Raw genomic sequence first — 25,035 nt, forward strand, 5'->3', positions numbered from 1 at the left:
GTCCGTAGGGCCGCAGCGGTGCTTCGGCCGGGGTGGGGGGGGAATAAACCTGTGGCTCAAACCCGAGAGGTTATCGTGGCCCGTTGCCGGTGCCCGCCGCTAAAGGAGCCCTGTCAAAGTGCGTTGTGCCTGGGCAGGCGCGTCGAGGCGTGTTGTTTTGCTTGAGGCAGCAGGGTGGTGGCAGAGGGGAGGGCCCGGCCTCAGGCCCCGTCTGCTCTGTCTTTCCTCCTCCCTGCTTTTCGCAATAGGAAATGGCAGCTGCCTCGGTGAGGGAGGGGGCGGCTCGTACTGTCAGCCCCCCCGTGCAGACCCATGCTGTTTAATTTTGCACTGCAGAAGCTGCGAGGGAAATGTTTTATTTGCAGGCTCTGGGCCCAAAGGGGGAAAACTCTTTCCTTCACAGCTACCAAGACCCCTCACTTGTGTCCCCCAGCAGCAGAGCTAGCGGTACCTGTTCATGTTGCTGCTAATGTGCTCAAGAAGATGAATTTTTTCAGCAGGATGGGTGAAAATACCAGGTCATTTGATGCAAAGATGACGACCTAATTCTTCCCTCGGAGCAGAGAAACTCCATCAACGTCATTGGCACTGCAACTAATGTATTAATTAAAAAAGTCTGAGCTGCCAATGCCGAAGGAAAGAGCCTGACTTGCGTTGCCGATCGGAGTGGCGAAGTGCTGCTGGGTGAGGTGCCTGGGGAGGGCTGGCTGGCGAGGAGCCTGCCTTGCAGGAACCAGAGGCTTGTCTGCCTTCGTGGTGCTCGCAGGGGGTGGATTTCCAGAGCAACCAGCCACGGGGCACGCAGGCGGGATTAGAGGTAATATTTAACGGGGAGGTGCACTGTGGAGGTGTGAATAGATCCCCAAATAGAATGGATTACTTCTTTTCCTTCCATCACAGAAAGCAAACACATTTTTCCTTTTATTCTTGGCAAAGCAGGGAAACAGGTGGAAGATAAAAATAACCAGTTTTTGAGAACAGGCTTAGCATTAGTCATTTCCAGTCAGCCTAAGAAATATAATTTCATCTTGTATGTGCAGAGCGAGGGGCAATGGGCCCACCGTGGATGTGGGATTGCCAGACAATAGCCATTTATGACCTTTGGTAATGAGTCATAAGGTACCGAATCTTGACGAATTGTTATTATCCTCCTGTTTCCCTGCTGGCAAGCGCATCTGCATTGTGCTGCTGGGGCTCCAGAGCAGTGAATCATCTGTTCTTTCTGGCAAGTGAAATGGCTGTGCATTACACAACTGCTCATTCAAGACAGAAATGAGTTTATATAAACTGCCAACAGTGGAACCAGAGAAGCTGTAAGTTTGAGGTTTCACTGGAAAAAATGAGATCACGGGAATTTTTCTGATACTTACAAAATTAATTTGGTACCTCTAGTACTTCGCTCTTTCTCTTACTTAACCGTAACATACTTTTACAGACCATTATACTCAATAATTATTGTTAACAGCGCAGCTGCTCCCTTTCTAAACTTGTGGCCAGGAAATTGCAAAAGGGCAATTAAATCGATCTATTGTACTTCTCATTGCAATGGGTTAGGATCACAAACACAGCCCGTTGCCCCATCTCAGCTGAGGAGCAGGGATTTTTAAAAATGCTCTATTAGTCACTTATAATCACAAGGGATCTAACTAGCTTTGTTGGCTGAGTCTGTGTCTAAGAGTCTAAAACTGCTTTCAGCCTTATTTCTACCTGAATTTCTTAGAGTTCTTCAAATAATTAATGTAATGGATGGTGGAAGAGACAGACAAGCAGCTGTAAGTAGCACATAAAGAGCACAACACGTAAAGCTATACCGAGACAGCAATGAACGGGGTTTTTTAACTGTCTTCAGAGGAGTGTGGAGCACATTAGCAGTACAGTGACATCTTTATTGATGGACTGGCAGTGACACAGATGGATAGCGCCCTGTTGTTACAGAAAGGTTTCATGCTGGGGATTATAGCAGAATTCTGGAGAAAGAAATCTCTCAAAGCTGATGCCACTGACTTAGTTTTCATTTTCTCCAGTGCTTTTCTTTCAAGAACAGTAAGTGCTTTAAAGACATTGACAAATGCCACAGGACTCATCTGGGAGAGATGTTGGTGTTATACCCTACTGCATGAGGAGGCTGTGCCCAAGACAATATTGTCCTGCAGGACAGGTTGATATGATTCTCCTCATCTTTGCACCTTTTTTCTACAGATGAGATGTAGTGAGTTTGGGTAACTTGCTTAGAAGTCACACAGCAAATGAGTGGCTTAACTAAATGGATAGAGCCTCTAAATCCTGGGTCTCTGCTCCCTGCTGTGGATTGCATGGCCGAGAGAACGGGTCAGCGATACAGCCTGTGTCCATCCTGTGTCCACAAGTCTTGGGGGAGGCTGGGTTATTCTTGGGTGCTAATACATCCATGTTCTGGAAGCATAATATTAGCTTCAAAACAGGGCACGCATCCTTGCACTTGCTATTCCGCATTTTCTGCCTCCACATCACTGTCATCTGTGAGAGGGAAATCGCGCAGGGTTTTCTGAGTGGTGTAGCTTTTGGTTTGCATGGGGCATTCCTGGCTTAAGATTGCCTGGGTAAAGGAGAGAAGACATCATGCTTTAGTAAAAATGGTGATTAATTTGAATAGTTAACAGGAGCATTACCACTTTTAGAGAAAGCCAAAACAGCCAACAACTTTTTCCCAGGAAATACAAACTGTGAGTTAGGGAAAGGACCGTAGCTCTAAAATTTTCTTTATTGTCTGAGGTTTTTGTCCCTTTTTTCAGGGCAGAGTGGAGCCCAAGAGGGAAGACATAATCCCTGGCAAATTTATTGTAATCCCCACCCTCCAAATATCTGGATTATTAATCCCCTGTACTTTAAGGGAATAAGGTATACTTAAACTCACAATCTTCTCCTCTTTAGCAGGAGGGTTGCGCAGGTACCAGCAGAGAGGAGCGTAAGCAATATTGATAACTCCAATGATGATCATCAGCCAGGGAAACCCAATAGCTCGTACAATCGCACCACCTGTGGATGGACCTGCAAATTTAAAAATTAAAAAAGGCTAAGATGACAGGGAGCAAAAGGTTCCTTTCCAGTTTGGAGGAGGTCTGTGAATCTACGGTGACTGGGTTGCAGACTCTGTGCAGTGAACGCTGGGTGGAGGAAAGGGAGCGATAAACTGAGATACACACTGAGTACGTCATCCCACGAGTAAGAGTTCCTCCATACCGATCGCAAAGCCCATGCAGAAGGCGACGTCAGCTATGGCATAGACATTGCCGTAGACAGAGGTGTGGCGAAGATCCACGAGGTAACCCATGGTAGGCATCATGGAGGAGTCCACCATTCCTGCCCAAAGCAAGAAGGACCTGATCAGTCATCGCCTTCTCCGAGGGCAGCAGAGACCTGCGTTTGATCTGTGTTGCACAGCCTGAACACCAACAGCTTACCTATGGCAAAGCCAAGCCCACCATTTGGGCCAATCAGCCCGTAAATGTTTTTGGCCAGAGGTACCTTTGAGAGGGGGGAGAGAGAGAGTATATGAATAAGGTGAGAAGAGCTTGCTGAGCTGTGTGGGCATAACATAGATCTGCAAAATGGATACACACGCGCAACCACTGATCATCTACTGACTGCTGGGCACGTAACCTTGTTTCAGTACTCTTGCCCACACCGCCCCTGCTGATCCCTCTGCAGAAAGGTCTTGAAATTGTCTTGGGCTACTTACACAGAGGAGGCTAACTCCCACCACAGCCATGCCGATCAGGGAGCACAGCCACCTGCAACAAGGCCACAGTTAGGAGAGGGCAGATGTTCTCGGTGTGTACAACACCACGAGCATAATTCATGCTGAAAGCACAGGTCTGGGCTGGGTTGAGCTGAAATCTTTTATGTTCCACTTACCGGCCCATTTTGTTAGCCAGAATCCCGAAGAGATTGGTGCCGATGAGGTAGGATATACTGGCAGGGAGGAAGGCCATCCCTGAGAGACAGAGAAAGAGTAAAAAAGAGTGTGTCATCCCCAAGCAAATACAGGGGATCTGCAAAAATGTTCACTTCTCTAGCTGCCTCTCTCATTCGGAGAATATCGTGAGCCAAGCAAGGCAAGCCAACGTCCAGCGCCCACTCTGTGGGTGCCCATCCGTGCAGCGGTGCTTCTCCATGTCCTCCACTGTCATTGCTCCGTGTCACGGCTGTGCTGGCTGACCACTTCCTCCATCCCCTGTAGAAGGGTGGGGGTCCCGCTATGAAGACAGAGGGAGGCATAGAAAATGTGTTTGCTTTTGATGGGGTGGGAAACTGAGGCACACAGAGGTGCAGTGATTCACTCACAAGATCTGTGAGACAACCAGAAGCTAAATGCAGAACTTTTTTGTCCCCACTGTTTTAATAAGCTTGTCCTTCTCTCCTGTTGTAGTTTCTTCCTTTTCCACCTTTCTCCCCTTGCCTTCTGCTTTTCACTTACTAAATAAAGAGGAATAAAATAACTGCTTAAGTAAAAAGCTTGGGGATCATTATGTAGTCAAAATTAAATATTTGCACTGTTTGCTGATTTACCAGTTGTTTATTTTTAATATACTCTCCCGCCAACTATAAATAAAACTGAACAGCTCCATTTCACTAAGACAACTTCCTTATTGAAACACACTGATTTGTGTTTGATTTTCTTTCCTCTCTTTAACAGCTACAGAACACGGTTAATCCTGCAGATTTAGTCCAAGCTCTTCTGGTGGTTTTGGTTTTTTTTCTAGAATTATGGGAGTGGGCAAACCGAGCATACAAACAAAGAAGCCCCTTGAGTTCATAATAGTTTGAGAGATGGGTGGCTTGCAGTTGAACTGTGTCTAAATCCAAACTGCTCTCAAATCTCAGGTACCCGAAAAATCCAGTGAATATATTTGGGATTTTCTTTGATGTCTACTGACCTCTGGGTCCTGCTAAGTCACCTCAGAGGTTCCCCTTGAGGTCAGTGGTGACGGGGGCAGCCCTGAGTGCTTTTTTCAGCCTGTGACATTTGTGGTTACCAGGCAGCTACACTGTCCCTTCTCCCCACTGCTGGAATACTTGGGACGCTGCTTTACCCTTGTCCATCCTTGCTCAATCACTTGCTCATGAGAAGCATCATAGGCTCTTATCGGGATGGATGCTCCTGCCTGACCAGAGGATAACTTGATTAGAAGTGCTCTCAGCTCTCCTGCTTCCAGGCTGCAATTCAATTTGGGATCTAAGTGTAGCCTGGGGCACCCCCCTGGTCATTCCTCAGCCAATTGGGTTTTATAACAATTAGTTTTTATTTTCGCAGCAAACACAGACAATGTTATCTCCATATCACATTTTCTAGGCAGCTGGTAATTAGCACATACCATCCTGTCCTGCCTGGGACTCTAAATGGCCTTGTTTTACTCAGAGCTGCCTCTGCAAAACCCATCTGGCTGCCACGATTTCAGCCCAGCACGATACCATTATCTGCCCTGCAGAAGACGGGATTCGACAGGCTTCCCATGCACGCAACAGCCTTTCTTCCACCGTTATTGCTCTTGTGGGGAGTCTGATTCCATACAATTTTTTCAATAATAGAGAAAAGCACATTGTATAGCTACCACTAAGGACATTTCCAGCTGAAATTGGAGCAACGCGCAGCCTGGGATCACTCACTCTGTGCGGGTGAGGGCATATGTTTTCTTCTTTTTTAGAATGATATAAGAGATTATTCAATCCATCTCGCAGTGCCAAAGCAGGACTGGTTCTAGCTAAATTATATCAAGCAGCTGTTCAGGAGTGGAGGCTGCAAAGCACAACACCTACCTAGCTGCCATTTCGGGGAGCACATGGTTTGCATCATCCAGATGGGCAAGGTGGGCTCGAGCATGGCCACCCCCATGTTGGAGAAGCAGAGGGCTCCTGATGGGGAGAAAAGGGAGAAGTGCTCTGTTTTAGCCACCTTTTGCTGCTGTTTCAAGCAGGCACGAGTGAATCTCTTTAATCAGGAGACGCAGGTGCACAAAGAGGAGCGCGGTGCGTGCTGACGTCCGCCTTTACCTGCAGCGACCAGGATGTAGGGGTCTCGCAGGAGGGTGGACACCGGCGTGCCTTTGGTGCTCTGCAGGATGGCAAAGGGGGGGGTTACGTCGGCTGAGAACCGCGTGTGCGTTCGCACCCATCCTCGGCTGGGTGCCCACACAGCCCTCGTCCCCGGGGAGCGCGCGCCCGCTTCGTTCACGCCGCATGGCACCGGCTCACGTATGCACACACGTCTGTACTCACCTCCGGGGAGATCTTAGAGGGCTGCAGTATGCAGAGCTGCAAAGCTGGGAAGAAAACACTGATGTTAGCTTACTTCTGGAGGCAGCATCCCTTCAATCCACATTTCCCTCTGGCTTTTCCTTCAGCCCGACCCCTTTCATCAGCAGAGCCCCCGGGGACGCAGTAACTGTGTTTGGGGCCATCGTTCAAGCGGGCAGGGGGAGAGGTGAGTCCCAGCTCTGCTCCCACGGGAGCGAGCAGCAAAACTCCCTGAAGGGGACTGTGTTAGAATTGTTTTGTCAACCCACGAGGCAGTCAAATATGCAAATGCTCTCCATCAGGCTGCCAGCTGCCTGCTGCGGAGCCACAACTAGAGCATGACAGAAATTAGATGTGGAAAAGAATAGGATTACAAAAGGAAGTTTCACATGTATGGGACCTACGTTTCATCTTCCAAAAGCTCTTACATGCTTCATTAAAGATGTCTTGCATTACATCTAGGCAAAGATGGTAGCTGTGACTATAATTTAATTAGCTTAATGCTTCCCACTGAAAATGCACATTTCTGCTATCTATAACTTTGCTGTTACACTCTGAAGGCTCTCGTGGCCTGCATCTGTAATACAGCTATCAGAGAAAGAACAAGGATCGCCATTTATGCTGGCAAAGTCTAATTCCTTCGTGGCATGGTGAAGAGGCTGCAGACAAGTGTGCCTTTCACAAAGAATTCACAGTTCAAAGAGCTTTACTGAATGTGCTATTTAAGCCATTAAAGCAATCAGGGGGTTTATTAAGTAATGAGGGACTAATTCTTACTATATGGCTATGTCAATCATCTGGTGGTAGAAAACATATGATTTAGCAATAACAGAGTAACCAGTGCTGATGATATCACCCGTCTTGCATTAATGGGCTTCTTCCTTCACACAAGATTCTCCCCGAAATGTCCGCATTTCAGTCTTTTCCCATGTTATTTTTTTTTGGTAGGATTAAACCGTTTGGCTTCTCACCTCCATCCAAGAGGGCGAGGAATGCCAGGACCAGGAAGGGAGACGATTTCCCCACGAATTCATACATCACGCTCCCAAAGGGGGCCCCGACTGCAAGGGAAAGGCTGGGTCACACAGCGGCAGTGCCACCGTCCCCAGCGCCCGGGCAGCAGCGCTTGGCTCCTGCCATCGTGGTTTTTCCTGAATCCCCCGGCGGGTGTTTGGTGAAGGTGGTGGGAAGGTCTCGGGTCCCGTGGGCAGTGGCCGTGGAGAGTGGGCAGGGGGAGGGAGGAGGACAGGCCAGCCATGCCCGTGGGATGCCGCTGGGGAAGGGGCACAGGCAGGCAGGTGGAAGCCGTAGGTGATGGCCAACAAAGCTCCAGAGATGCTGTTGATGTAAACCCCATTGGGAGCAAGGTTTCCTTACTCAGCACACCCAAGGCCAAGCCTCCGAGAGCGATCCCCATTGCGTTGCCCCTCTCGAAGTCATCCGTATACACGCTGGCCAGCATGCCCAAGCCTGGGAGCAGAGAGAAAGCGGAGGCCACGTGAGGCTGGCTGGTGCTGTGGTGGTGGGGCTCCTCTCTGAAAGCAGCCTGGGTTTTTGGGGAGCTTTATCTGCTTGCCAGCTGGGCTGTGGGGGTGCACCCCCTGCACCAGCCAGGCAGGTGCAGCGAGGAGGAGGAGTTCGAAGCCGAGGAAGGCACTCGGTGTGTCTGCGCTGCTGATCATTCCTGAGACAATAACTGAACCCAGACAAGGGGAGCTAACGCAGAGACTAAGGTATAGCTAAAACATTTACTCATTTACCTGCGACTGATGAGAATGATGACCCAACGCCTTGGAGGGCTCGGGCGATGAACAGCAAGGTGTAGGTGCCTGAGAAAGCAAACACTGCGGAGGAAGGAGAGAGACAGCATCAGGCAGAACTGCGGACTGAGCGTTAAAACCCTGCAGAGGGTAAGAGCGGCCTCAGCTTGCACCAGTTTGGGTGCTGGAGGGGGCAGGGGGCCGCTCATCCTTTCTTGTCACCGATTTCTGAGACCAGTTGCTCTGCTCTCACTCCTTTCTCCAGCACGGGGACAGCGGTGCAGGCACAGACCAAAGTCTTTTCTCCTGTGCTGCTGTGTATGAAGGGCCGCCAGAAGGGCAATACTCACTGACTGTGGAGAGGAACATGATGGTGAATCCGATGAACATGGGGATGTGGTATCCTATCCTGGAAAGGGGAAAAAGAGGCACGATCTCAGGGAGGATTCCTCATTCCAGCTTGAGATTTGGTCTTGCCGCCCAGCCTTTACACACAGATCTCTGTGGGCTGGCGAGCATCTCCTGAACGTGCGGATATGCCCACGAGTGCTGTTCAAGGAAGCACCCAGTGTCTAAGTGCCCTCAGATAATACTGTAAAGCACACCCAGAGACACGGCTCTGTTTTGCCAACTCATCTGCCCACCCAGACCACGTGGAGATGAGCCCAGCACCCCTTACATGTGTCTGCTAGAGACAAAGGCAAAGAAATACTCAGGGACAGAAAGTCTGAACAACATTATATCCATAGCAGGGTGGGAATCTCTGTTTATTTGATGGTTACTAATATTAAATAGCATCTGTCTGCACCTGGAGAGAGCATTAGTGAGGCTTATGTTGTAATATAAACTTGCAAGCCATTTGTAGGCTTTTAGAAAAGGTAAAATTCATGCTTATCTTGATGCATATATTCTCCTCCTTGCTATTCTACCCACTGGCTCCTGTAATTCCATGGTTCAGGAGCTGCCTGTCCCTGAAGGGCTTACACCCCGGTACAAACCCAGGTCTCTGACCTACCTGTTGGTCAGGAGACCCACAATTGGGTTGACCACCAGCTGTATGAGAGCCTTGGAGGCAAACAGCAGACCCACGCGGACATTTTCCTTGGCGAGGAACTCCTCGCCCTCCGGGCAGCCGCTCGGCACTGGTGGGCTGCTGGTGGGGGGCTGCGGCAGGCGGCTGCTCTCCGTCCCGTTCACCAGCTCCTCAGCGCTGGCAGAGCCCAAGACAGTCACCGTGGTGTTGTCAAAATAGGAGAACATGGAGGAGAAAAGAGGAGCCTTCAAGGCTGGAGGAGCCGGCTCAGTCCGGGCTGGGGCAACAGAGCCGTTGGTGCCTTCGTATTCTGTTGTATAAAGGAAGGTGGGGATGATCGGTACTGGAAGAAAAGCCAGGGAAGGGATTAGTTAGTGATTTTACTCCATTTTCTGGCTCAGCACACAGCTGAACTGAATGGTGCTGGCCAAATGTCGGCGTCCTGGAAGCTCCCAGCCCTCCCCACGGCTCTCCCTGCGCAGGGACCCTGCGGCATCAACCAGAGACCGACCGAGGAGCTTAAACCCCGAGGCGGCACCCGAAGAGCACAGCGAGAGCCGGACGCCGTACCCACGACTGTCAGCAGCATGTTGTCCAGCAGCAGCGCGACGAACACCACCACCAGCACCAGCCTCCGCGACGCTCTGCCTGCTGCCAGCCAGCGCCAGGGCACGCGTTCGGCAGCCGGAGGCATGGCCGAGAGCCGGGAGCTCAGCCTGGGTCCTGCTGGCTCCTGGTCTTCAGGGCTGAAGGTCTCCTATAACCTTTAAAGGAAACACTCTGCGTTACAACCTCCCACAGCTCATGGCTTCTCCCTCGAGAAAGCAACTCCTGAGGTCACTTAGCGTCTGTGTCCTCCAAGAGCTGGGTGATGTTTCGTAGGAGCTGGGGCCACCAGCTTTGCTGTCAAAGACCGTGGTTTTATCAAGCTTGCATTTAAAGTTGCAGATGGAGTGCGCTCTAACCCATTTCCACTCTCCTGAGACATCTTGTACCTGCCTCAAGGCATCATTTAAGTCTTCTTCCAAAGACTCAAAGCACACATCAAGCCGGTAGCTTATCTGTGGTAATCTCTACATCTTTTACTCCATGTTTGTTCTTTGGAGATTAAATTTGGTCTCAAAGGAAATTCATTTACCTTACACGTCTTTTCATTTGACCTAATTGAAATGTCATGGCAAGATACAGGACTTAAAAGCCTAACATATGTGATTAAGATCAGGGCTTCAGAGGGGCTGAGAGAAGATTGCTTGCTCAGTCACACTGAAAATATCAATCAGAAATTTGCACTAAACCAACCAAACAATTAGCCAAATAGCTCTTAAGCACTTCAGAGACTAAGTGGCAAAATGAATGGAGCTGAGTCTGAACTATCACTCTTTCCAATAATCCTGTGGTTTCCTAAAATCCCAGGCAATGATATTTATCAATTTTTAATTTAAAAAAGCAAACACTCCAAACCCTCTATCATCAAATATGAGTGCCACACAAGTCACCAAGTTGGGAAACGGGCATGTTTTCTCACTGTACCTCCAAGTACTAGTAAATACCAAATAATAGAATTAATGCAAGAGAAGATATGTATATATATAAATTAAGAGAGAGAGAGAGAGAGAAAGAGGAAGGAAGCATAGACAATAAAGACATGTAGACTAATGTAGCCCTCAGGTCTCAAGCCACAAACCCTGTCCCCTTCTCAATGCAAACCTGTTGCGTGGAGCAAAGGAAAACAAACTCTTACCTTGGAGCCCATCTTGGTGCGAGGAGCCGACTGCTGCTGCGGGAGGCGGTGAGGTCTGCAGCTGCCGCTCCCGGAGGATTTATGATTACCTTTTATCAGAAGAGGATATGAGTGTCCCTCTTCCATGGAGATTTGATTGGAACCTCAAACAAGTTTCATTCAGCCCTGCAGCTCCCTCTGCGTCAGAGCAGGACGATGGTGTGGGCTGAGGGGGACTGGGAGGAGAGAGGCAGGAATGTTTATCTGCAGCAGAGGCACCCTCTCTCCAGGCTTTCATCAATGCTTATCTCTCTCCGAGCACCTTAACTCTTGCCTGGGTCTGAGCACACCGAACGTGCCGCCCCGGGACTGCACAGCCCTCTGCTCTGTGGGGGAAGCCTGCTTTGCCCCGTCGATGGGTCGTTACGAGGGGCAGCGAATGGATTCATCACTGGGAGGCAAGGCTGGCATCGTTAAATGGCCCTGGGAAATGCATTTATAAAATACATAATAGTCTAGGTCTTGGAATACTCTCCAGTGACTGATGGCCGTTCTCTTGTTGCCTAATGCTGCTTGTCCTTGGTACGGCTGCCCTCGTTCCAACTGTGACTCCGTGTTACACATCCTGGAGTAAAACTGGGCAGATTTCACCGACGAGACCTGCAACACCCCAGGGATTTTTGATTAACTCCAAAACTCAGGGAACACAATTCGGTGAAAGAGGCATATCGCACCAGTCGCTCTTTCCTGCTCCCTCCGCACGTGTTTGCACGTCACCGTGGGCCGTACGTCTGTGTTTACCAGGTTGAGCCCACGGACGTTGGCAGCGAGTGCCGGTGCGTGGGCTGGGTGCGTGTCTGTCGCTGCCTGCACCGGGCAGGTGGTGGAGAGGCATCGGCCGGCAAGTGGGGAAGGACTCGCTGCGTGGGTGGGAGAAGCTTCTGCAGGATACACAGCTGAAAAGGCAGCAGTGGGGGGGTTGTTAAGGGTCTGTGTGGAGGCTTTGCAGGGAGATCTGCATTGCTTTGCAGCCTGCAAAGGGAGGGACAGGAGCTGCATGGCCAACAATTCCCGCAGCAGGCAGTACCAGAGTCGCTGCTTCTCCCATGGGATGCGGTACAAGGAGCTCCCTCCAAAGCATCCCTTCTCAGGCAGGTTTTTTCCTTTATGTGCTGAATGTTTTTAGCATTAGAAGGAAAATAAACTGAAAGAGAGCTCTTCCTCAAAGAGAAATATTTAGGTCACTGAGTCTCACGCTGTGGGCTGGTCCATAGGATGCTGACAAGCTGCCTTTGCCTAGTCCACAACATAGATCAGCTTTTCAGGATTTCCAAAATTGTAAGTGTGATAATAAGCGTTCATAGTGGATGTAGATATTTTTATGGCCAGAATGCACTGATCTGGCCCATGATTTCTGAGAGGTGTGGGGGATTCTCGCCTCTCCCCTGGGTATCAGCAGGTTATGGTCCCTCCACATCTGAGCTCTGCCCCTGCCTCCTCCCCACAGAAGGACGCTGGCAGTGGGATGCCTGTCCACAGCCTTTCCCTATGCTGGTATGACGTCTGCTTTATCTCCAGGGAAATGGAGATACTTCTTGGACTAACAAGGCGTGTTTCTCATAAGCAACACTGTATGGAAAATTATATTTGTGCATGGGTGAGGTACTGCAAATGCCATTTACAATGTGATCTCTTTTCTTCCATCATTTCTGTTTTCTTAAACTTTTGACACTTTGCTCCATGATTTCTTTTTTAAACCAAACCCGATACCATCATTCATTCAGGATACAGAGATTTACCACAGAGAAAGAAAATAAATCCTAAACATATTCACCTTTTCTCTCTTGGCGCATAAATCTGCCATTGAGGCCATTTATCTGGCTTCTGCATGGCCAAAAACTATTGCCAATAACGTGAGATGAGTACATCCTACCAAGGAATTCTCTGGGTGTGCATTAGAGCAGAAGTTGAAGCCTTTAAATATATTTCATGAGCTGAGAATTGAATGTCTAGGCCTGGAAATTACCTTCTAAATATCTGCAAAGTAGACAGAGGATGAGCAGTGCAGCACTACCATCTACTGAGGGAGCTCAGAATTGCTCAGCTGTACCTTGGGCTCTGGGTAGAAAACAATTCAGATTCTCCTTCAGGTGAGGAGGGGCATGTGGAAACAGTTATTATTATTATTATTGTTGTTGTTGTTGTTATCTTTTTCTTTCGTAGGCCCCAAGGACATGTAGGACACCATCTCATTTGGCAGCTGAAGGAGATTGCAGTGTTGTGTCACTTGATTTGCAGAGATGATGGGAAAGCTTACTCAGATGTGCTTTGGAAGCATTTCCATGTGTCTGTCAGATTTTTCCAGGCAGTTCTCTTTGAGTTTTTGTTTTTTTTTTTAGCCATTATAAATGTTTGCCATGAATTTTTCTTTCAATAACCCTACGGAAAAAAAATGACTACAATTTTCTTCCTGGCCAGACTGAGGTAGTAAAGTATAGTGAATATTTCTTATGTAATGAAAAGTATAAGAGAATTTATGGGCTGTCTCGAGGCCCAGCATAGGATGTGGGCCTGAAAAATCGCTGATAGCAGACCTCACGCCAGCTCTGCAGGTTGATTGCAATTCTGGTGAATTCGGTTGACAGCAGGCTTCGCTCGGTGAGATTGCTGTCTGCTGCTGACTCACCTCAGAGGTGCAGTGAAATACGTCTGCTGTGCAGCGAGGGCTTCTGAGTACCAGCACAAAGCAGCATTTTACAAACCAGCGTGAGACAAATGGCTTATAGATGTAATACCACCAGCCCTGGGTCGGGTGAACACGACAGCGTAAACAGAAATTGGAACAGGCACCCATAAAACCATACTTTGCTTTAAAGTCACTCTCTGCTAATATTTCCTTCACCAGAAGGTTTCTATTACCCAGTGCTGGAACTGCTGCCTGTTGCCTTATGCTCTCCTGTGGGCGAATTTGCATCGTCCTCTCAAATGCTATGAACTGAATAAAAATATTTAGAACACAAAAAAAGGTCTGTTTTGAGCAATTGGAGTTTGCATCCCTGGGCCACCTTTTAGCCAGGCTTTGAATGCAGGTGGAAGCAGTTTGCAAAGTGGTGCCAGTTGAAGTAACCCTTGAGGCTGCCATTTAGCGAGTCCTGCTGGTTTGAGTTTTGTTAAGTCCTTTTGAATATTAACAAACGCGAGAGCTCGGTAATGTGCGCAAGGTCACGTTGCATTAGAAGGAGAGCTGAAACCTGGCCAAAGCCTTCCAGTTTTGTGTTTAATCCACTCGGCGGCATTGTCCCGTTGTCTGGGGATTATTTATTGTGTTTACTCCCTCCTTAGTCAAACAGTTTCTTGTGTGATTGTTTGTTTTTTTCCCATCAGTCTCACCAGTCCTTGGTACTTTGTTGCTCCTCCAAACAAGCACAGAATTGCCAATATACCTTTGAAAATGTATTCCCCCAAAATATTTCTAGTTTTAGCGTAAAAGGAGATAGAATATTGTTTTATAACATCAAATAATTCTATCTCACTGCTAAGTGTGTGGGGGGAGAACAAACAGCAACTATTAAAATTTAACATGTATGAAGAGATACATAAACCATAAGGAAATAGAAGGTTGACAGACTAATGGTTTCCCGGAAAAAGGTGTTTACAAATAACCCACTGTCTTTTTTTTTATTAAATTAAAGGTTTAGAGGATAAGGCAGCTCTCATTCTGTCCTTTAAGCAATTGTACCAGTCAGCCCTTGATGTTTGAGTATGTGGCATCAGTGCAAGCGGGGTGTTTCCATTGACAGCCCTGTCTCATTGCCAGTTCGTACTTTATTTCTCATCTATCTCCTATCTCCCCTAAGCAGCTACTGTTACGCTCTTAGATCAAAGCGCTGGTTTTAGATGAAGCATATCCATGAGAACATGGCTGAGGTGTAAGGACACATGCGGAGCTTGTGGGACACCAAACCCCATTGCCGGAGCAGTGCCGAGCCGAGGCAGCGGGGCAGAGAGGGCTGGGGCAGGAGGCCAGGGCTCTGCTTTTTGTTTACAGCAGAATAACTCCTTTTCTTGTCATCTCAGCCATTAAACCTTCTGTCAATTCATAAATTAATTAGCTTGTTTTTTCTTTCTCTCTCTTTCTTTCCTTCCTTCCTTCCCCCTTTTTCTTCCTTTTCCTTCTTCTCTTTTTCTCTTTTTCTCTTTTCATCTTTCCTTTTCTTTTTCTTCTCTTTCCTTTTCACTTCCCCCTTTTCCTTTTTTTCCTTTTCCTCTTCCCTTTTCTTATCTTTTTCTCTTCCCCCCCTTTCCGTTCCCTTTTTTCCCTTTCCCTTTTCCCCTTTTCATCTTCCTTTTTTCTTATCTTTTTCCCTTCCCTCCTTTCCTTTTCCTTTTTCCCTATCCCTTTTCCTTTTCCCCTTTTCCTCTTCCTTTTTCTTATCTTTTCCCCTTCCCCTTTTCCCTTTCCCTTTCCCTTTCCCTTTTCCTTTTTTCCCTTTCCCTTTTCCCCTTTCCCTTTCCCTTTTTTTCCCTTTCCCTTTCCCTTTTTCCCCATTTCCCCATTTCCCCCTTTCCCTTTTTTTCCCTTTCCCTTTCCCTTTTCCCCATTTCCCTTTTCCCCTTTCCCTTTCCCCTTTTTTCCCTTTCCCTTTCCCTTTCTTCCCCATTTCCCCCTTTCCCTTTTTTTCCCTTTCCCTTTCCCTTTTTTTCCCCATTTCCCTTTCCCTTTTTTCCCCAGTTCCCCTTTCCCCTTTCCCCATTTCCCCCTTTCCCTTTTTTCCCCTTCCCGGTGCCCCCCCCCCCCCAGCACCCCGGCCAGCTCCCGCCGCTCCCCCGCCCCGTCTCGCGGACGCTCCCGGCGGGCGGGGCCCGGCGCGGCGCCGCTATATCAGCGCATGCGCGGCGGGAGCGGTGGCGGCGCGGGGCCGGGGCGGCGGAGGAGGAGGAGAAGAAGATGGCGGCGGTGCGGGCGGTTCGCGGGCTGGTGAACGGCGCCGGGCCCGGCGGGCCGCGGGAGCAGGTGGCGGCCATCACCCGCGACTACGTCTCCCAGCCGCGCCTCAGTGAGTGCGGGGCCCGGCGGGGAGCGGGCGGGCTCCCCGGGACGCCTCGGTGGGCGAGCGCCCGCTGGGCCGCAGGCTAGGCCGAGGCCGGGCCGCCCCGGAGCCGGGCGGGCCGCAGCTCCGGCGACGGGCGGGCGAGGCCGGCGGCCTGGGCCGCTCCTTGCGGCAGAGCCGGCCTCCCCCCAGGCCGGGCGCCCCTTCGGGGTCAGGCGCAGGGCTGGCCTGGGGGTGCGCGGGGGGCTCTGGGGGGGCTGCAGGCCGGTGTGTGTCCCCCCCTCGAGCTGGGCTTTTAGTTGCACCGGGTGGGTGCTGCAGTCGTGCTTTTCATGGCCTTGTCCTGTCTAAACACTTAAATTAATCACACTCTGGAACCACGGGCCTGTTGCCGCCATGCTGGGTGGCATAGGCCATTTTGGTGTCCTTCATGAGAAACTTGGGGTTTTAGCAGGAACTTAAAGTTACTGTGAACTGCGGGGGGTGGTGTGGATTCTGTCCCTTTAAAATGAAGTTGAGAAATCCGATGGAAAAGGGGAAATGCCATGGCCTCGTAAAAAACCTTTATTGTGGTGTAGTAGGGAGGAAGTCAAAGCTGTTTGAAGGTGCACTTGTTTTCTGGCCTTTTTTTGATCTAGGTAGTAATTACATGAGTGACTCTACCTGTACACCCAAATAGCGTGAGTACTTACAAGGTGGTAAGCAGGGAGCTTCTCTGCGATGGTTTCTTTGAAAACATAAGTCTGGTTTGAAAGCCAAATTGATCATCACCATTCCTGTTCCCCCAAGTCTACTGCTCTGCTTTAGTCTGGAGTGGAGGCTTCTGTCAAGGTTGGAGCCAAGGTGACTTCATAGTCAGTTCATCTTTTTCTATGTAGATTTTGGCTTTTGCCCAAACTGACACTGCTTGCAAGCTGGATAAGAAAAACATTTCAGTTGCTTTTGGTTTGTCACAGAACTGGTTGATCTTATTGGAAACAGGATTTTGAGTTAGTGGTGATCTGCTTTCAGGGGGAATTGATGCTGATTGATGTCAAGGAAATACTGTCTTGCGGACAAAACGAGGAGTGTTGTAAGCCCTTTCCCGTTGACTGAGGAGGAAGTGGTCATGAGACGGTCATGAGATGAAACACTTTGCTCAAGATGGTGTTTTCCATTTCTTGTAGGCAGTGGGCTGCAAACACTTGCAGTCTAAGCAGAGTCCACTGGTCAAGGAGTCATAGCACAATGTCTGTGTAATTCTCCTTGCTCAGGTGAAAGGAGCAGGCCAGCTTGTGCTTTTGATTAAGACTAGTTCAGGGACACATGTTGTGTCTCAGGGTGTTTAGCAGGATTTTGACAGGAGTAAAAGTGAGAAATAGGAGTTCCAGTCTTAGACCATCTTATACACCCAGTGACCCTCAAACCTTATCTAATGCAGTTTTGATTATTGCCAATTAAGAGATTACATTGCAACAGTTCAAACTGCTTGTTTAAATGTAAATACTGCATTGTTGACAGTCTAGACAACACATGGTAAGTGTGCCAAACCTGGGCAGACTGAAGTGGCGAAGCCAGATGATTCTCTGTGGCCTGGTGCTGGTGGAATTTGTGATCTTTCCTAGTACCACGAGCGCCTGTTTCCTCTGCCTTGTAGCGTGACCAGGAATGGGTGCTGGTGTCTCTCCTGTTCTACAAATGGCTCCACTTGCTCATTTTTCCCTCCCAGGGATAAGTGATTAACAGTCACTCTCTTGGTCACTGCTGCTTGTGACCCTGATAAAGCTTTGACTCAATGTTGCTTTTACCTGTGGATCAAGTGATGCTGGGCTCTAGCTGGGATACTAGTGTGTCCTTAGAGCAATGCAGAAGGACTGTTCACTACAGCTTTTCCACTGGGCTGATAGCAGAGTGATGAATTCTGGGCACATGGTACCTCAGAAGTTGTATGTAGTGCTAATGCTTGAGCTGCTGATGTTTAAGACATGAGCCTTCTGAGGAGCTGGCTAGCTGTGGCCTTCTATCAGGTGTCAATCCTGAAGTTAAGCCAGGATAACCCAAGAGTAGGAGCAGTTTGGCTAAGGTGAAATTCAACCTTTTACAGTATAGTGCATTGACCTTTTCTCAGGAGTCAGGAAAGGTGTTATAAGGTTTCCTCTTAGCAGTGTGCCAAAAAAACACAAGTCACTGTAGAAGCTCTGCTGATCAGCTTTTGAGCATGAGATCCGCTTGCTTTGCTAAGTCCAGGCTTTCATGTGGGCTGTTTTGGTGTCATGGAGCAGGATATTTCTGTGCTTAAAAAAAAAGCATAGAAGTTAAGTATTGATATTAAGGTCTTCTCACCATTTGTTGGACATAAAGTGCAGTGGCACCTTCTTTATCACAAATTACAGATGTTGTTATCCCTGCTTTTTAAAGATCTTGCAACTGTATATTTTTCTTAGCTTAGTATGTCAACTCTACGTTGTATTGGTGTTTCTGGTGGCATTTGAATTATCCCTGGATATAGACTTGCAGTGAATTGCTGTGACAGACAAGAAAATGGCAATATCGTATATCTTAACGTTACCTTAGGTGCTTTGGAAGTAGCAGCAAAAAATGCTGGCCACACAATTCAGTAGCTAATCCTTCTTGTAGAGTTCATAATAAACATAGAGGCGGTACAAAGCTGAGCCCAAAATCTGCAAACCTGAGACTGGTGATAGGAATGAAACTTTTAAAACTTTATGTAGGATATTTCTGATATTTTGAGGAAGTAGCTGACTTGTGGCTTGCTTTCTTTCAGCTTATAAAACTGTATCGGGTGTGAATGGTCCCCTGGTTATCTTGGATCAAGTTAAGGTAAAGATTTAGATTGTTAATGAATGAAGCTTTTTGAGAGAGAGTTTACAAGAAAACCTGTGACAGATTAAATCCAGACTGTCATGAAATTCATGGGTCCACTGAGCAATTTTAATACAAGATATGTTTCTAACTGCTGAGATAAATGAGCGTACGCAAATTGCTGTAAAACTGAGGAGAGTTGGAAGCAAGGGAGAGTCACTGAGACTGTTGAGGGAAAGAAAGGAAACAGTGTTTCAGTTTTACCAAAATCCCCCAAATGTTGTCTAAACTTGAATGCATAAATATAACTATTCACTTTGTTCTTGGCTTTTTTGTTACCAAAGCGTAAGTGCTCTGTAAAAGGGGACTGTAAACAGTTTTGGCTTGTTTTCAAATTACTGCCAAGTTACTGTTGAAGGCAAGCAACTGGTGCTATGTACAGGAAAAAGCGAGCTTTTTCTTCTTATTGTCAGACACTGCATCGTGGCTTTCCATTAGTATTTCAGGACTACTGGGGCATTTAGAATGGGTTCTGTTGGGTCTTTCTGCAGCCTGCAAATCTGAGCAAATGTTGTATAGTCCCCGTAAAAATGGCTTTAGCCTGACAAATTTTAATTGCCTTGGAATGAGTTTTGTTCTGATGATAAAATTATTTTAAAAAATAATTGAGTAGTTGCTAAGCTTAAGCTTGCCTGAAACTGATAGCTTCTGTCTCATGATTTTTCTTCTGGATTTTAATGTTTTCCACCATCTATCTTGTTCATCTTCAGTTTCCTAGGTACGCAGAGATTGTCCACTTGACTCTTCCCGATGGCACAAGAAGAAGTGGGCAGGTTCTGGAAGTCAGTGGCTCCAAAGCTGTGGTTCAGGTACGACTGGGGACAGGAGTGTCCCTTGTTGCAACAGAAAAATGTTTTATTTATCAGCATGTGTCTAAGCCATGTCAAATCTATCTTGTGATATGTTCTTCTGGTACTGTAAATAAAAAAAAAAAATCACCTACTTATTCCAAATGCAAGTGGCATGAATAATTTTTGAAGATTGAAAGCTGGAGTACAGTGATTTTTTTTTTTCCTTATTTGCATCCCCCCCATAGATTTCTTTGCTGCTAGATTAAAGGAATCATACTGTAATTGTACAGTATTAGATTCAAGATCAACTCCTATGCTATGTGGATGCAGGTATTTCTTTTAAGCAGCTGTTTCTTGTTAATGTTAGTTCTTCTTATCTGAAGAACTTTACCCTGTCGGCAAAGGGAAATACTTGAGATCAAAGGAATGGCACCGGGTTTGTTGGTTGCTGCTGATACACTTCATGAATTTTGTTTAAAGTAGGTTTTTATGTGATGTTTTGTACTAGCAAGCTGCTCTTGAAATCCTTTGCTTGCAGAGGACTGCCTTGCTTTTCTGCCCTCTGGCTGATCAAGTTCTCAAGCTGTGAAGCAGCATTCTAGTGTGTTATTTTGTAAAGCACAATACTTACTCCTTTCTCCTGTGGTTTTTTTTTCTTCTGGTATATTTACAGGTATTTGAAGGAACTTCAGGTATTGATGCTAAGAAAACGTCTTGTGAATTTACTGGGGATATTCTTCGAACCCCTGTCTCTGAGGATATGCTTGGTAAGTACTTGCATATTGCTTTGAAGAATGAACAGACTTATCAGACACTAACTTATTTTCACAGTAGTTTACATTTTGATTTTATTGCTGTTTCTTGTAGGCAGAGTATTTAATGGATCAGGAAAACCTATAGACAGAGGCCCCATTGTTTTGGCTGAAGACTTCCTTGACATAATGGGTATGTTCTTAATCCATTTCTGGTATGGAGTTAAAGACAAATCTGGTGTTTCTGATTTCTGAAAGTTACAATAGATTTGGTTTTGAACATGGGATCTAACTGTTAAGGGGAGTTTTTAAGTATGTGTGTGGCATCAAACTCAAATCAAATTTACACAAGTGCAGGAAGATGAGGTAGCAGAAAATAACCATTTTCTGTAACGCCTGGAAGCTGTTCTTTGAAGTATTTGTAGACTATCTTAATTATACAGCCTCCAAAGATAAAAAGCTGGTAACCTGAAAGGCTTTTCTTGAAAGCGCTCTTACCGTTTACATGACCACATGTCTTGGGAGTCTTGGGATCTACAAAAGGCTCAGGTTTGACCAGGCGCATTTAAAGATTTGTAGGCTTAACAGTGGGGTTTGCACCTTTTGACATGAGCGTTAGATCAGTGCTCAAAGTCAGTGGTAGTTTGATCAAGCTTCAAACATGTACATGGAATAACATGTGTTCTCTTAAAAAAAATATAACAGGTCAGCCAATCAATCCCCAGTGTCGTATCTATCCAGAAGAAATGATTCAGACTGGCATTTCTGCTATAGATGGTATGAACAGTATTGCCAGGGGGCAGAAAATCCCCATATTCTCAGCTGCTGGCTTGCCCCACAATGAGGTGAGTACTCAAAGCTACTCTCTAACCAGTTAGTGGCTTGCATTTCACTGAGGTTAAAAAGTAAACCAAGTTAAATTCTGGTCTGTGTAATAGCATCAAACATACAGATGGACTGAAAAAATTTTTTTTTCCCCTAGATTGCAGCTCAGATATGTCGCCAGGCTGGCTTGGTGAAGAAATCCAAAGATGTGATGGACTACAGTGAAGAAAACTTTGCCATTGTGTTTGCCGCTATGGGTGTAAGTCAGTATTATTGGAGGAAAATTATGCTTGAGTAATAAATAAGACAATGCCGAGAGCTGCTGAAGTATTCTAAGTAGGTCTTAAGTATATAACTAAACAGTGCTAAACTGGCTGGCTGAATGGCTGAAAATCCCAAATGGCCAGAATTACTGTGATAAAGTGTGTCTGATCAGGATAAAGTATCTTAAACTTAAAATCTCCAGCCTGGAATTCTAGCAATAACTCATTCTGTTGGGAATGTAGGGGAGTTTTCATGATACAGAGAGCTTTGCTTATGGATTATTAATGAGGTGTTTGAGCCTTAATATGATGCAAAATGCAGTAACCTAAAATCTGGTCTGGAACTGATGCCTTAATATCTTGATTTAGGTGAACATGGAAACTGCTCGGTTCTTCAAGTCGGACTTTGAGGAAAATGGGTCCATGGACAATGTGTGTCTGTTCCTGAATTTGGCCAATGATCCAACGTAAGTAGTTACGCTATGTTGGTTGGGAAAAGGCCGAGAAGAACAAGTAAGCTGGAAGCTGAAGCCTCACTGGTGTCCTGCCAGATGTCACTTTGTTGAGGTTTTGCAGCAAAGTTGAGTATGAAATGCTGGTACTCCAGCTGGTGCACATAGATTTTCAGAGGGTTTTAAAGTATTTGTTACTTCAAACTGTTACCTTGCAGCCTTAAAGCACTCATCGTAAATAATGCCATACTATTCTATTTCAGCATTGAACGCATTATCACACCTCGTCTAGCTCTAACAACAGCAGAGTTCTTGGCATATCAGTGTGAGAAGCATGTATTGGTCATTCTGACAGATATGAGCTCCTATGCTGAAGCTCTGCGAGAGGTATGCATTTATTAACTCGCATGCTGGGTGTTGGCAGAAAGGGTTTGTCGTATAAAGTGAGAATGTAAACTTCTGCTCAAGCTGTTACAATTAGTGTTCATTACAATGTCCTAAAATAGCCAGTGAGGCTTTTAGTTATTCATTGACTGTCTAGTATTATGTTCAGCAGTCAAAGAGCTATTGTTTCTCTGATAGCTAAACTTGCTTGGCTGGTGGCATTCAGCAGTTTGATATTATAGTTTCTGTTTTGCCTTGGCATCTTTTCTTATCATACATGGTTGTGGTGACATATTTCTCTTAACAGGGGTTTGTGTGGCTGTATTTTGGTATCACCTGCAGGAAGAGGTACTTTAAGTTGCTAGTGTAGCTTAATTAGGAGAGACGGCAGGTCTGTATGAGTGATCTGACTTCTTGGAAATGTTTTTCTGGATTGCCTCAGGTTTCAGCAGCTAGAGAGGAAGTGCCTGGCCGTCGTGGTTTCCCAGGCTACATGTACACTGACTTGGCTACTATATATGAGCGTGCTGGGCGTGTGGAAGGCAGAAATGGTTCCATTACTCAGATTCCTATTCTTACCATGCCCAATGATGGTGAGTGAGTTATTTTCAAGTGTTTTTAATAAACAGCACTTTAAAGAACTCCTTTAGAGCAACCTGCCTTATTTTGGACACACAGCAAAATAGGAGGTCCTGTGGCCTTTAGGTTTCTGTTTGAATATGGTAGTTCTTGGCTGCCTTCTCTGTCCATATTGCTAACAGAAATGCTTTGCCCATTTCAGACTTCAGGACTTTTTCTCCAGCCCTCTGTCAGGAGTGCTTACAGCTCTAATCCTTGCATAAGAGCACTTGGTGATATATGGGGGTACTAACTGATAGCATTTTACTTTAGAAGTCACTTAACTGCAAAAAGCTGCTGTATCAGTGCTAGAATGGATGTAAAAGGTCTGAAAACTGTCAAACCATTTTTTCCACAGATATTACTCATCCTATCCCTGACTTGACTGGGTACATCACTGAGGGACAAATCTATGTGGATAGGCAGCTGCATAACAGACAGGTGTGTACCACGCTGGTTGGAACATATTTAAGATTACTCTCTACTTTTTGAAGTGTTAATATTGAAATTCTTGGATGTCTTTCCTCCAGATTTACCCGCCTATTAATGTCTTGCCCTCCTTGTCTCGACTGATGAAGTCAGCTATTGGAGAGGGTATGACCAGGAAGGATCATGCAGATGTATCCAACCAACTGGTATGTAAAAGCCTCTTCAGAGAAACAGAAGTATATTTCAAATATACCTTTTACTAAACAGCCTGAAAAGGGCATGCCAAACAGTTGCAATCCAGAACACTCCTGAGGTTGCTTTAAAAGCATTGACTGAGTGCTTAGTGTAGTCAAGTGAGACCCTTTGATTGGGTTTGAACAGAAGTCATTACATGGGTGATCAAGGTAAAAGCACTTCTGTTTCTATCCTTTCTAGTATGCCTGCTATGCTATTGGAAAGGATGTACAGGCTATGAAGGCTGTAGTTGGTGAGGAAGCTCTTACCTCAGATGATCTTCTTTACCTGGAGTTTCTGCAGAAGTTTGAGAAGAACTTCATTGCTCAGGGTAAGTGCCTGTTTCAAGAACGTCACAGCGTGCAGTAACACCTAGAAGGTCTTGTTCTCAGATCTGCCTGGTGGCGAGACATTTTTGTGCCCCATATTTCAGTCTGCGGTTGCTTTCTGCAGGTCCTTATGAAAATCGCACTGTTTATGAGACCTTGGACATTGGATGGCAGCTTTTGCGAATCTTCCCCAAGGAGATGTTGAAGAGAATTCCTCACACAACACTGGCTGAATTCTACCCTCGAGATTCAACTGCAAAACACTAGCCACAGCTTCATCTCTAACTCCTTGCTCTGTGAAATGCTGTTTGTTTTCTTTTTTCATGTGTTGGTGTTTACATGTCACCCTTAAAATTAAAACTGAGAATAGGTGACATTTGTGCCAGTGTTTCAATGTACACTGATACCAGTTTTTAAAATATCCCTTCTTCCAAAGCCTGGATCTTCAGGAGAATATTTAGGCCAGCTCTTACAAATGTGCAATAGCTATCACAAAGCTTGTTTTTTGAACTGGACCTTTTGTAGACATTTCAAGGGAATGTCTGAGCTTTACCAGAAATTGCAGATCTTTACTTTCAAACCAGGAGCACATGGTTTAGAAAACATGAAAGAGCAAATGTGACTTCCTTTGTCCAAAGCATCTGCTCAATTTGATCATATGCAGTTGCCATGCTGCTGGTGGAACAGATGGCACTCTGCTGTCCTGCTGTTGTGCCTGAAGACCAGGCTAATATGTGGAAAGTGTGGTGCATGACAACATACCTTTCTGAAAAATGCAAGTCACTGATTTTTAACTATGGCTTAAGATTCTTAAAGGTATACATGAACTGAGGACCCTAGTAGGCAGGCTAGGTGCTTAGTGAGTTGCTATATGAAGGTAGCATGATAAGGCTTAATTACTGAATTAAAGGTTTTAAATTGAAGTTTGCAGGGTAAATTTCCTACTTACCCCCCCCCTTTTTTTTTTTCTTTGAATTCTGGAAATGCCAGAGACACAAAACAGCAGCTAAAGCATTCCGAGATCTGTAGTGTCCCAGTGGGAAAAACTGTAGGTAATTCAAGGCTTTGTGCTGCTACTGAAGGGGATTATGAGATGTGAAAAAAAACCCTCTTATACCTGACACAGTTGTACTGGTGGGAGGTCAGCTTTTAAAGTATGTCTTGTACTAAATGCAATAGGAGAAAGCAACTTATTGTGTGAATGGATATTTTGAATTCTGTTATAAAGCATGCTCTAGGTGGCACTGGGTCCAGAGTCG

General features: G+C 46.4%; 2 protein-coding genes across 2 annotated transcripts; one reads left to right on the top strand and one right to left on the bottom strand.

Annotated features, from left to right (window-relative positions):
• Positions 1 to 1,242: 1,242 nt before the first annotated feature.
• Positions 1,243 to 11,187, bottom strand: SLC18A1 (solute carrier family 18 member A1). The gene is made up of 16 exons (XM_052806006.1): positions 10,808 to 11,187; positions 9,637 to 9,830; positions 9,049 to 9,409; positions 8,384 to 8,442; positions 8,034 to 8,117; positions 7,651 to 7,743; positions 7,245 to 7,334; positions 6,256 to 6,299; positions 6,031 to 6,091; positions 5,797 to 5,892; positions 3,895 to 3,973; positions 3,719 to 3,770; positions 3,441 to 3,504; positions 3,220 to 3,339; positions 2,894 to 3,027; positions 1,243 to 2,575 (listed from the first exon to the last, which is right to left on the bottom strand). The coding sequence occupies exons 2-16, from the start codon at positions 9,758 to 9,760 to the stop codon at positions 2,462 to 2,464; spliced, it is 1,575 nt and encodes a 524-aa protein (XP_052661966.1). The 5' UTR covers positions 9,761 to 9,830; positions 10,808 to 11,187; the 3' UTR covers positions 1,243 to 2,461.
• Positions 11,188 to 15,684: 4,497 nt separating this feature from the next.
• ATP6V1B2 (ATPase H+ transporting V1 subunit B2) lies at positions 15,685 to 24,150 on the top strand. The gene is made up of 14 exons (XM_052806005.1): positions 15,685 to 15,843; positions 18,602 to 18,657; positions 19,410 to 19,508; positions 20,164 to 20,257; positions 20,358 to 20,435; positions 20,948 to 21,087; positions 21,225 to 21,326; positions 21,700 to 21,797; positions 22,046 to 22,169; positions 22,609 to 22,759; positions 23,143 to 23,225; positions 23,315 to 23,419; positions 23,649 to 23,778; positions 23,901 to 24,150. The coding sequence occupies exons 1-14, from the start codon at positions 15,735 to 15,737 to the stop codon at positions 24,041 to 24,043; spliced, it is 1,512 nt and encodes a 503-aa protein (XP_052661965.1). The 5' UTR covers positions 15,685 to 15,734; the 3' UTR covers positions 24,044 to 24,150.
• The last annotated feature ends 885 nt before the right edge of the window (positions 24,151 to 25,035 follow it).

This window comes from Harpia harpyja, chromosome 13 (assembly GCF_026419915.1).
Source record: "Harpia harpyja isolate bHarHar1 chromosome 13, bHarHar1 primary haplotype, whole genome shotgun sequence".
Classification (NCBI taxonomy): Eukaryota; Metazoa; Chordata; class Aves; order Accipitriformes; family Accipitridae; genus Harpia; species Harpia harpyja.

Coding starts and splice junctions, on each gene's coding strand:
- ATP6V1B2 (XM_052806005.1), top strand. CDS start 15,735: ATGGCGGCGGTGCGGGCGGTTCGCGGGCTGGTGAACGGCGCCGGGCCC. Junction 18,658..19,409: donor TTATCTTGGATCAAGTTAAG/GTAAAGATTTAG, acceptor GTTCATCTTCAG/TTTCCTAGGTACGCAGAGAT. Junction 21,088..21,224: donor CTGGCTTGCCCCACAATGAG/GTGAGTACTCAA, acceptor TTTTTCCCCTAG/ATTGCAGCTCAGATATGTCG.
- SLC18A1 (XM_052806006.1), bottom strand. CDS start 9,760: ATGCCTCCGGCTGCCGAACGCGTGCCCTGGCGCTGGCTGGCAGCAGGC. Junction 7,744..8,033: donor ATCATTCTCATCAGTCGCAG/GTAAATGAGTAA, acceptor CTCTGCTCCCAG/GCTTGGGCATGCTGGCCAGC. Junction 3,028..3,219: donor CTGCATGGGCTTTGCGATCG/GTATGGAGGAAC, acceptor TTAAATTTGCAG/GTCCATCCACAGGTGGTGCG.